We start from the raw sequence: 12,300 nt of genomic DNA, 5'->3' as shown, positions 1-12,300 counted from the left end.
CACAGTGTAAATTCGGTGAAAGCAGGTTTTTAAACCTGCAGCATTAGGAATTGTGGTGATCACCTTTAATTCTGTATTTGAGGAAACTAAAGGCTTCCCATTTGCTTTTCCCGTGGCTTGTCTTAAGGTCATAAGAGGTATAAGCTGTCATCTCTTCCCCTATGTAGACTTTCTCCCAAGTACCCTGATGGGCATCAGTTGTGTCTCTTTAGTCCCTACACTGAGTCCACTTCTCTGTTGAATAGTATTTTGAGTCCACTAGAAGACTTTAAACTGACCAGGAATACGCAGCCTGTCAGTACAGTGAGGCAGATCCTCAAATTCCCTGCTTGCCTATGAAACAAAACCAGCCTGCAGTGGTGTTCTGTTGTGGACTCAAAGGAGGAGGCTGGATTTGCAAAAGGAGCTTCTGAATGTTCAAGCTGCTCTTGGAGAACTTCTCAGGTAAATGGAGCAGAATATAAATTTTTCCTGGAAAGTAACTGCTTCGAGTTGTTGCCACGATGTTTCATAAGGGAAGAGAACAGGGTATCAGTTACCAATCTGGCCATGTCATCCCACTTTTCTTCTTTGCAGATTGAGATTGTTGGTGAGACAGGATTTTTTTCACATTTGTTTTAGTATTTCACCCTGAACTTCCAGCAACTGAAATTCAAGCTGCTGTTTCATATGCTGTGACTGTAGTGCAGGTCGTCATGTAATATCAGGCATGTCTGGAGTTCCTGCAGCTGTCTCCTGTAAATCAGGGGAAAATCCCAAATTCTGGAGCTTTACCAGCTGCCATTGTGCAGCTGCATCCTCTGACAGGATGTGCTTCAGAGCTGATCTTCAGGCTGAGACCATATGTACCCCTGGGCTTGTTTCTGCACACAGGCAGCCTTGTGGGGTGGAGAAGAGCTGCTTGCTTGTCTACCTGCCATGCTTATGTTGGAAGCTCAGCTCTAGCACAGAACTGATACAAAGAGCCTGCAGATAGTCGGTTTGGGGCTGTTTGAAAACCCACTAGCATTTTATTTCTTAACAGCACTGGTCCTGAAGCTCTTGACCCACTTCTAATACTAATAGATCACTATGTCTTTAAGTCTCAGCCCATGTCTGGCCGTTACTTTCAGTGACAGTGCTCTCATGTTGCCTGCCATGCCTTTTCTGCCCAGTCCTCATCTCGCAGTGAGCTGGACCAAAACAGATGCACAGATGCCAGCAGCAGTAAATTCATGCCGCATCTGCTTAAGTCTTCAGTTATCTGCATATTATCCGTTGATACGCTTGAGGCCAGGGCTGCCAATCAGGAGGGCTGAGGCAGGCTGGAGGAATGGGCTGATAGAAGCCTTGTGAGATTCAGCAAGGACAAACCAAACTCCTCTACCTGGGAGGACTAACCCCAAGCAGCAGCTCTTCAGGAAAGGTCCTGTGAATCCTGGTGGGCAGCAAGCAGAGTGTGAGCAGGCAGAAACTGGCAGCGTTTCAGGCTGTACAAACAGGAGCACAGGCAACAGACTGAGGGATGTGATTATCACCCACCCTGCTCACTAGTTGTTAAACAGCATTTGGAGGATTGAGTCCCGCAGTACAAGAAAGGCGTCGATCAGAGTGGACTGAGTTCAGAAGGCCACCAAAGATGCTCTGAGGGCCTGAGCAATTTCCCCCTGGAGAGGACATACCAGTAGCCCTACAATACCTATGAGGAGATCATCAAGACAGACAGGCTTTTCAGTGAAGTAGTAAAGAGTTACAGAAATAACACTTCAGTCTTCTTAGAGTCTGCTGTTGCTGAAGATGATATGGCAAATGGGCAACATTGAGGAACATCCAGCTCAACTTGTCTGTAAAGGGAAAACCGGTCACTGAAGCTCTTGAGTACTGGTCCTTGGTCACCTTGAGTTACTCACAAAGGCATGCCACATAATTTTAGGGTATGTCCCACCTTTTGTTTCTTCTTTCAGCTGTTGACCGGAGGTGCAAGGATTCCAAGGGGCTTCTTTAAAACCACCTATTCACCATTACCAAAGCAGAAAATATTTTGCTGATAGTGGTGACAAAGGAAGATTAAAAGCTCAGATGTATACAGCTTTTCTGGATGGCTGCTGCTGCCACTGTAATACGTAGCGATGGAAATGCCATGATGTGTGCTGCAGGCCACTGATCAGTGATGGAATGTGTCCAGGGATAACTTCTGCTTTCCTTTGTAAATGTTTGAGAAATCCAGTGGTTTCTGTAGAGCTTCGTATCTGCTGCTTGCCAGTGTGCTGGTCTTGCTCCTGTAATCAGGCAGCACCAGCTTGGCACACAGACCTCTTGCTTGTATAACCTGGAGCTCCAATACCGTTTTCATGGTTCAGTGCTTCACAGTTCCTGTGAATTTAAGATTCTTCAGTATCTGCCAGGACTGTATGAAGCCAGCAGGCTGTGGTGTGTTGGATTCTTTTGCACTGTTTAGTGGCACTGGTTTCAGAAGCAAGTACTGCCTTATACCCAGAGTACTGCATCCAGCTCTAAGGCCACCAGCATAAGAAGGATGTGGACCTGTTGGAGCAAGTTCAGAGGAGGCCATGAAGATGCTCTGAGGTCTGCAGCACCTCTTCTGTGGAGACAGGCTGAGAGAGCTGGGCTTGTTCAGCCTGGAGAGGAGAAGGCTCTGGGGACACCTTAGAGCAGCTTCCAGTGACCAAAGGGGACAACAAGAAAGCTGGAGAGGGGATTTTGACAGGGGCAGGTAGGGACAGGACAAGGGGAATGGCTTTAAACTGACAGAGGGGAGATTGAGATGAGATCTGAGGAAGAAGTTCTTCCCTGTGAGGGTGGTGAGGCCCTGGCACAGGTTGCCCAGAGAAGCTGTGGCTGACCCATCCCTGACAGTGTTCAAGGTCAGGTTGGATGGGGCATGGAGCAGCCTGGTCTAGTGGAAGGTGTCCCTGCCTGTGGCAGGGGGTTGGAACTGGATGAGCTTTAAGGTCCCTTCCATTCTTGGATTCTGTGATACTCGGGAAGGATGTGGTTGAGCAGGTCAGTCTTACGTGGTTAGGAAAGGCACCAAACATCAGGGAAGTGGAGTGAGTTTATCTGTGTTGTTTTTCTCTTTAACTGTTGTTCAGTAGGTATTCCTGCATGGTTGGACTGTTCTTCAGTGGTCTCTCTAGCTTTTTGATGGAGATGGAGAAGGATTTGTCATGGCTGGTGAGCCTCACCTCTGTGAGAGCCTGGGCCATGGCCCTCGGGCAGAGGTTTCTGTACAGGCATTACGCAGTGACAGCTCTGAAGGAGCAGGGTTTGCTTTTGATCACCGGAGTTAAAGTGCAGATTATTACTCTTCTAGATCACAAATTCCCAACCATTCAGGTATAGCCCACCATTTCCTCTTAAACAAAGTGAAGACTTTGCTTTGTCTTCTGTCTGCTGTGGCTGTGTGAAGTTGCTTGTGGGCCCATGTGGTCCTGCCTCTGACTGAAGGATGCTGGCTAGGATCTGTAACCAACCCATTCCAGGCAATAGCTTGTGAGCTGGTGCAGCTTCCTCACATCTTATAAAATGGAAGTAACAGATACTAATAAAATATTATTCAAAGCTCTTGTTCCAAAACTGAGCTTAAGAGTTAATAAATAGTGTTTGTGCTGAAGTATTGACTTGGACACAAATCCAGAGATCTGACTTTCTTGGCTTCAACCGTTGGTGTGGCTGTTATGCTTTTTATGTGTGTTCAGAGCCTTTTTTTTTTGTTGAGGGTTCTGTCACCATATTTTACTTCACATAACCACCTGAGGTTTGGGGTGGAATGAGCTCTCCTGAAAGAAGTCTTTACAATCCATGCCTAATAGCTGCTTTTCTAACTAAAATACTGTACCTTTATGTAAGTGTGTAAAAGTAAATGTAATTGGATTATGCAAAATAATCTCTTAAAGTGAGGTTTTAAAGCAGTTAATAATAAGCAAGTTGGAGGTGTCTAAAGCTGGGTGATGCTAACAGTTCCTATGTGCAGCTGAAACATAAAAGGTCTCTTACAGAGCTGATACGTAAGAAAGACTTACTGGAACCCTCTCTTGCATTAAAATCGGGTTTTTAACAGTAGAAATTTCTCTACACTGAAACTTCTAACTGTATGATTTCAGCTCCCCCATTAAATTAATCCATTCAGCTTTGTGGCTACTCTGTTTCATCACATGCTCTTAATTTGATGCTTCGTTATTCTAGTGTAATTTGTTTCCACTCCCTCTTTAGATTGTTATCAAATGCCTTTTTAGTGGGGGTTTACTTAAAATGCTGGTGTTTGACTGTGTTACCTCCTACTTGCTTCTTGATGTTTGAGATTACAAGGTCCCGGAGGGGCTCTTCCTGAAGGGAGCGTGTTGATTTGGGGGAGGACAAAAAGGTGTTTGGAGCATGTAGGGAGCTGGCTGTCATACAGAAGACTTTTCCCTCACTTCTCAGAGAACAACTAGATTCTGTTTTTCTCCTCCAGTCACTTCCGTGAGTCTCACATCATGTCTCTTCACTGCTCTTGCAGGTCAGATTCCGGGGCCTGGTTCAATGATACCTGGACAACCCATGCCAGGCCGGATGATGCCAAGTGTGGCAGCCAACATCCATCCAGCTGGTGGTGGTCCCCCCCCACCTGGCATGTCACCGATGACAGGAAATCTAATTGGACCTCGTGTTCCTCTAGCAGCTCCGAATGGCATGTGTAAGTGGATGTCCAGCAGGAAACATTTCGAGTATACCTGGTGTGGCTTTTTCTGTCGCTTGCCTTGTTGCTGGAAAACTCATTGCAGTTGAAACCCCTTTATCTGCTGCAGGAATAATAGGGTCTGTGCGTGTTGGAAGCCAAAGACTAGTGCCAGAGGTGTGCTTGAAGCTTTAAGTGCTTGTCTCTCCTCTAGGTATTAAAGCATATTTCATTGTCCTTTATTTTATTTATAGCATCCCTTATTTTATTTATAATGACAGTAAGGTCCTGTGGTCATCATCAAAAATTGCTCCTGACTTACTCCGGAAGAATGCACAGTAGAGGTTGAGGGATTAACAATATCTAAATCCTTACGTAGTGGAGGCGAGAATACAATTCAGTTCAACAATGCCTTACTGAAAACTTGGCATTGTGATATCAGAAGGAGGAAGTCCTAATTAGGAAGAAGTAAAAGGTATATTGGGAATGTTCGTTACACAATATAAATACCTACACCTCCAAAACTGAAGTTTATTTATGCCAGCCAAAAAAAGCAGTAGCTCCTGCGTGGGTGTTACTTAAATGAGTGTGAGAGTTTGGCCAAAGCCAGCAAGCAAAAGAGAAGCTGGTGTGGCTGGTGTAGGATGCTCTGCTATGAATTCCTCAATATATTTGTCTGTATTAGCTTCAACCTGGGACAAGCTGCTGGTCTGCTTCAGCACGGCAGCCTTAACGCCAGAAATGTTCCTCAGCACACAACTGTGATCAACCAGGCAAAAGTTGTGATGGCTTATAGTGCCTCTCCCAAAAAATAATTGGGAAAAGCCGCCCCGTTTTAGCCTCAGCTGAAGGGAGTTGCTGAGGAGTACTGACTCATTGGTGTTAACCAGCATAAGCATGAGATACTCCCTTCTGATGCTATTTTTGTTCAAACATTGCTCCTTATTCTTTTGGTGCTGTAGCTTTACTTAGTTTTCCTCCCTTTTTTCTGAGCCTCTACTGCTGGGAATATCTTACGTCAGGTTACATTCCTGCTTGCTCTCTTCCCTTATCTTAATTTCTTTTTTTCCCTCCCCTACTGAACAAGTCAGTCATGTTCCATTAACATCTCCTCTCTGTGCATGAAAGCTGGCCTTTTGTATCCTTCATTTCTTTCCTCCTACTTGCTGCATCTGTGGATTCCTCTACTTTAACCTACATACACTGCTCAGAGCTTAAGTGCAGGCTCTGTTTATATAAAGTCTATTGTTCCATCTATTTTTAAAGAAAAGAGCCATAATCTAAAGGTTCAAGCACAGAGGTGGGAGATGAGAAATGCTAATTCCAGCTGAAGGTTGCTTGATGTGAACTTTGCCAGCTACTGAGCTGTCATCTTTTCTGTAAAATATGGGAATCTTTTTTTCCCCTCTTTCACAGAGTCCACACAGTGCTTAGTGGTTGAAAAGCACAATAAAACATGCAGTGAAGCTTCCTTGGGAAGCTGCAGTCATGGCCATTTCTGGGGACAGTTGTTGTTGCTTTTTCCTCCGACAGCTACATCTTCTGTAGCACACAGACACCTGGGCGTTGGCATTGGGTTCCTTTTCCATGTTCAGCCCTTCTTGGTGTCCTGCTCACTGTTTCTCTGCTGTTTTTCCACAGATCCCCCTCCAGCACAGCCACCTCCACCAGCAGAAGGAGTGACTCCACCTCCAGCAGCAGCCCCACCAGCCTCAGCTGCTCCCTAAAGCAGTCAAGGAAGAAGGAACTTCTACAGCAACATAGTGGTGACCAAAAATGAATTCCTCAGTTACCTCCTGTTCCCCTGGGAGATTTTCACCTCCCGTTGGCCTGCCCGGTTGTGTATGTGTGCATATACATACACAGATACAAGCACATTATACACAGCATCTGCCCACCACTACGACTACTCGTAACCTGGCAATACTCCGCATTGCTTTGGGAAAGCTTTAGATCAAAGACGCCAGTAGTGCCTCCATGTTGCTGGTGGGAAGTCCTTTATGCTTTGGTCTGCTTGCCTTTCAGGGTGTGCTCGATTCTGGTTTCTTTCATCTTGGTGTTTTGAACTTTGGGTTCTCCTGGAGAGGGTAAAAAAGATCCAAGCTTGCACAGTGGAGGCATTAGCTGAGCTTTAGGATGTAGCATGTGCCCACTCCACCTGTGATCTAATGTTTTGAGTTCTCCAGGTAGAGCAAAGCATCAAGGTTGGATGCCAAACCAGTGTTTCGAACAGAGAAGGAAAATAAGGGCATGCTGTAGCACAGAAGGTGCAGGAATGCTGCTGTGTTCATTATAGATATCTGATCATCAAGGACAGTAGCCGAGTCCTGGGGCTGTCTCGCTAACTTATTAAAGAAAATATTGATGCAGTGCAAATGAAGCCAGGAGTGAATCAATTGGAATAAAACCACTCAATGGTAGGAGTTTTCTTGCTCCAGTTTTTACCTTTCTTTCACCTTTGAAGGTGGTAGTTGAACCTCTTGAGTAGTTTGGTACAGTAGCCAACTGAGGAATAAACTCATGATTTTTAGTCCCTCTTTTTGGAGCATATACTTTTTACTTTTTAAAATGAACAAAACAAAAAAAAAAGTAGATAGCGAAGAAGTGCTAGCATTTGGGATTGGGTTGGGATGGCTGGGATGCAAATGCCAGAACTACCTCCTGTGGACAGCCGAGGTGGGCAGAGTCAGCGACCATGGGTCATGTCTCCAGGACAACTCACACATCACCTTCCACTCACTGAGCTTCCATGGTCTGGGGGGTTGAGGTGTGAGGGAACAGCTTCAGCAGGCAAATCTAGGAGCACTCATTGAGACCATCACACACAGAACTTCAGGCTGCCAACAGCTGCCTGTTTGCTCGTCATTAGTGACTGCAAAATATGTTTTTCCAATTGTGGTTTGGGTTCTCTGCTCTCTTCCTGGCGTAAGAGCGTTTGCCAGGTTTCCTTGAAAAAAGTCTGGCGTCTGCTTGCTTGTTTAAAGGGTGGCTTTCAGCAGCCAAGTGCAAGGTGGTGGCCTGAGGATTGACCGAAGAGAGAGCTCTCAAATAAATCCAAAACCTGCAAATCCACCTATACCATTAAAAACAAAAGGATTTCCTTTGAAGAGCACTCAGGTGGTTGACTCATCAATGCTAATGGTTGAACTTCCCAGGTCCTACGAGTGCATGAGTGCAGATTAACCAGTTCTGGGCTGCATGCTCAGATATCATCCGCAGCCTTGTTACTTCCAGCGCATAGGAATGACGCTTTCCACTGTCAACCTCTAAGAATCCACAGTGCCTAGCAGAGAACGGTCAGGGCCTGCCTGCCTTCCACCTCCCACAAAGGAAATTCAGCCCCAGCGTTACCTTTCCCTCCAGGGTCTTTGGGGTGAGCATGGGATTTTCTGGTTCAGACTGTAGTCCAGTTTAGAATAACCTCAGGTTGTTTTTAGCGTGATCAACTTCAAATATAAAGGATCCAGATGGAGACTATTTTTTACTGTACTAGTGATGATCCTACAGAGTACCTGAATTCTTGACACTGTTGTGTTTCTGTATAAATAATACATGTGCTGACTTTTTCATCTGAGCCTATGTACAGGGCCGGTTTTATTCCTGCAACACAGCCTCCCAATTTTGTGAAATAAAAAACAACGTTGTTTTTTGTACAAAGCTTGTGCCACTTTGTCTGGAGTCTCCTTTCCCTCTGTGTGTGTTGTGGATGAGCTGAGAATTGTTAATATGATACGGGTTTATTTTGGGGCTGCATTTTGACTACAATGGAGTAAACTCAAAGCCTGATCTTGTTACTCTGCGAGGTGGGAGACACCAAAGCAGAGCAGGCAAGTAAAGGCCTTTTGCAAGGCACTTGGCGATGCCCCGCTTTTGAAAATGGTATTTCAGATTTAAAAAGCTTAATGAATGCGGACGAGGTAAAACGGCGTTCAGGGCCTGATGGGATTATTTCTGTTTGATTCCTGCTTTCCCCACTGTTGTGCTGTGGACAATCGCTCAGGCTCGTGTTCCCAGTTGAATTACACACTTGAAAGAAGAGCTCTAAGTGGCAGATTTTAATAGAGGAGGGCTGGGCACGCTGACCGAGCAGGATCCCACTGTTCCTCTGTTCCCATACCAGCCTCGCTGTTAATTGTTTAATTCAGATGTCTGTTCAAATCTTTTGTCCTCTCCTGCAGGGGTCCGGAGGCTGCCAGGATAGTTTCCTTTTTTGGTTAAACTGAAACCAGGAATCCAATCAGGATTACATCCTAAATGCTGTTGCTACTTCACACAAGAGCCTTTTCCTCTGAGGAAGTGTGCTAATGGTGCGCCTTCCCAAGCATCCCGCATGTAATGCCCACAGTCCCTAATTCCCTGAAGCTGGAGAAGGAAAAGTACAGGGGTAGAGATGTGTCTTCAGATCCAGGACACCCCATGAAAGCCCCATCCCCAGTTGGGGAGCCCACTTTGGGTGTCATGAGAAGTCCCTGGGGCTGGGGTCCTCTGCCAAATGCTCCCTTGGTGGGCTCCATAATGCTGCTCTGGTGTTTGGGCCAGGTGGGAAGGTGAGGATCTCAGCCTTGGCACTCTGGCTCCCTTGAGCAAGGCTTGTCCCTTGTGATTGCACCCTTATCCTGGGACTGTCATTTTTCCTCCTCTCCTATTGACCTTTTTCCTAAGGAGCACAAAGAAATGGTAAATCATAGCATCAATTGTTGAATGCTTTTTTCTGTTGATGGGCCTTTAAAGCTTTGCAGTCACCAAAGATGGCTGAGGCTGGGCCGAATGGTGGTCTGTATGCAGTTTAGGCCCACACTTGCTGTATGGATGTTAGATCCTCCCAGCTGGTCCTGGTGATGGGGTGGGAGCAGTACTGAAGGGCTGGGGTCGCTTTGGCCTGCTGGGGTGTGGAGCGGTGATGGATTGGAGAGAGCAAATTCCTATTGACAGCTTTATGATGGGAGCACAGTAAAGCTTGAAGGCACATTTAGGACGGGGCTCTAACCTGTAGCTCTTGAAACTGGCTCAGTGTCCACTCCAACACTGCAGTAGTGTCTTTGAGGCCAAGATGGTTTTGGGGTGTATGGAAGCTCATCTGGGTGCGAAACCTTTCTGCTGTCCCCGAAATACTAGCTGTCCCTGCTGTTAATACACGCTGTTAGGAGGAGGTTACATCTTCATCCAAATAACCTGATGCTGCCAGACAGGGATGGGACATGCAGGTTTCTTTTAGCACTGTTGCCTCGTTGGCACAAGAAGCGATGGGGCAGTGGACCAGGAACGGCAACAGGCATTCGCACCCCCTGCCTGCACTTGGCTCGGCTTCCTGATAATATCCTAAAACTCCCTGTTGTGGCTGTGTCCTGTCCAGCCATACCAGCTCCAACATGTGGTTCCTAATAAGCTGCTTGGGTTTTTTTCCCTGGGCTTATTTAAAGCCCAAAATGCACATTAGGGCGCCTAAAGAGTTTTGGTGTGCAAGTGTGCATTGTCCTCCAACATGTTTAATTCAATTCCTGTGCCTTTCTCACAGGAAACTTTTAAAACAGAGGATTTGGCAAGGCTGGAAACCCGTTTTCAGACTCCACAGGTTTTATAGCAACAAGGGGGTAACCCCAATGGGTAGTGCCAAACACGGCACCCATCCCATGGGCTAAGCCCCCCAAATCCTGGTAGGAACCGACGTGCCCCAGACAATCGGTGGCAGTGGGTGACCTGCCAATGGCTTGGGTGTGCTGGAGCTGGTGCCCTGCCTGGCTCTCTAGGAACAGTGTTGCTCTTTGTCTGCGCCGTCTCCTGCCTGGCCCTGTGTGCTGTCTGTGTGGGAATTTCATTGGAACCTCCCACCACTGCTAGGGGGACCCTTTTCAGCATCCCTGGGAGCTGTTGCCTGGAGGCTGCAATGGGAAACCCAGGGGTGATTATCTGGATTTTCTTTTCCCAGATTCTTCATTTTTGTCCTTCCAAGTTGAAGTGTAATAACCCCAACCCAGTCTCCATCAAAATCAGCAGCCTTCCTAGCATCTTCCCAGGGTTCTAGCACCAGGTTTGGATTGGCAGTGTTGGTGGTCACCAACACCAAGGTAGCCTCCCCCAGGTCTGTGGTGCTGAGGTGACTGAGTGCCATGGGGAGGAGCAGGGCTCCAGTGCCAGGTGATCCAGCAGGCAAAAACCTGGACCAGCAACTTCCACAGCACAAGGTTCAGCCCAGGTCCCACTGGGAACTCTGAGGAGCATCTCCTCCCTGAGTACCGGTTCATGTGCAGTTGGAAGAGCCACCGTATCCCTGCAGGATCCAGTTTGTGGAAATGCCTTGCTCTGTCCTAGCACTGGGGACTGGGGAAAGGCAGCTCTGTTCTTGAAGGATGCTCAAAATGGGGCTGATTTCTGCAACACCAACGTAGAAGGCACATAGAGCTGTTGGAGCGAGTCCAGAGGAGGCCATGAAGATGCTCCAAGGGCTGGAGCACCTCTGCTATGGAGGCAGGCTGAGAGGGCTGGGCTTGTTCAGCCTGGACAAGAGAAAGCTCCAGGGGGACCTTAGAGCAGCTTCCAGTGCCTAAAGCGGCTGACAAGAAAGCTGGAGAGGGGCTTTTGCCAAGGGCAGGTAGGGACAGGACAATGGGAATGGCTTTAAACTGACAGAGGGGAGATTGAGACGAGATGTGAGGAAGAAGTTCTTCCCTGTGAGGGTGGTGAGGCCCTGGCACAGGTTGCCCAGAGAAGCTGTGGCTGCCCCATCCCTGGCAGTGCTCAAGGCCAGGTTGGATGGGGCTTGGAGCAACCTGGTCTGGTGGAAGGTGTCCCTGCCCATGGCAGGGGGTTGGAGCTGGATGAGCTTTAAGATCATCCAAACCATCAAACTCAGCAGCCTTTCAGGTTTTGCATTCCACATTAAAGCTCTCCCACCTTCTCTCCGTGCAGCTGTTAGAGGAGCATGGCTCGAAAATGGCCGCTGCAGGGAGAGAATGAGCTGGAGGCTCTGCCCTTCCAGCTGTGGCTGCTTGGCCGATGTGGCCCTGCCTCTGTGACACGAAATCCTTCGACCAAAGGCACCAGCTCCCTGTGCAGGTCAAGTTTATTTTTGGATGATACCAGCTGCAGCACCGCAGGGCACGCAGAGGTGGTGGATCCGTGTGTGTCTTTACCTGGTGCTGCCAGCCAGCATCCTTCCCCAAGCTGCTCGTGCAATCCTAAACATAGCTCCTCTTCTGAGGACTTTGAACTACACCAATTTTCAGATCAGTGCGGTGTCGGGAGCAGTTTGGGGTGTGACTGATGTGTGGTGGGTGAGTTTGTTCCCTGCTTCAGGCTGAAGGCAGAGGAGGAGCGGGGCCTGCAGGAGCACAGGGGAGGCTGAAGGTTTGTTTTAAGTCTCGCAGCTGCAGCAGCCAGCGGCTTCCTCCAGCTCTCGGTGTCGCGTCAGCGCTCGTCACCTTGGAGCCGTGTCCTGTGAGGTGCCAGCCCCAATCAAGGGCAAAGCTGTCCCACTGCAACCCCGCCTGGCTGGGCTGAGATTGACCTTGGGCTCAGGCTCACCATGGAGGATGCTTTGAGAGAGGAAGAGCTCGTGTGTCCAGGGTGAGCAGTGCCTGAGCTGGGGCAGAAAACACCACCCTCAGACCTGTCTGTTCAGTTCAACGTTTCCTGAAGTTCTGATT

At 47.8% G+C, this 12,300-nt stretch overlaps 1 protein-coding gene across 4 annotated transcripts in view; it reads left to right on the top strand.

The window, feature by feature from the left end:
- The window catches only part of SMARCC1 (SWI/SNF related BAF chromatin remodeling complex subunit C1), a gene marked incomplete at its 5' end in the record, with an annotated part of 89,335 nt that extends 81,067 nt beyond the window's left edge, over positions 1–8,268 (top strand). For all 4 annotated transcript variants that reach the window (XM_080639485.1, XM_080639486.1, XM_080639487.1 and 1 more), the window contains 2 exons: positions 4,499–4,675; positions 6,299–8,268. In XM_080639485.1, the coding sequence (XP_080495611.1) occupies positions 4,499–4,675; positions 6,299–6,384 (263 nt within the window). In that variant the 3' untranslated portion in view covers positions 6,385–8,268. The remainder of the gene's footprint in view (positions 1–4,498; positions 4,676–6,298) is intronic.
- Positions 8,269–12,300: the final 4,032 nt, after the last annotated feature.

The sequence above is a fragment of the Psittacula echo genome (genome assembly GCF_963264785.1).
Source record: "Psittacula echo genome assembly, chromosome: 2".
NCBI lineage: Eukaryota > Metazoa > Chordata > Aves > Psittaciformes > Psittacidae > Psittacula > Psittacula echo.
This window is presented reverse-complemented; position numbering and strand designations above follow the sequence as displayed.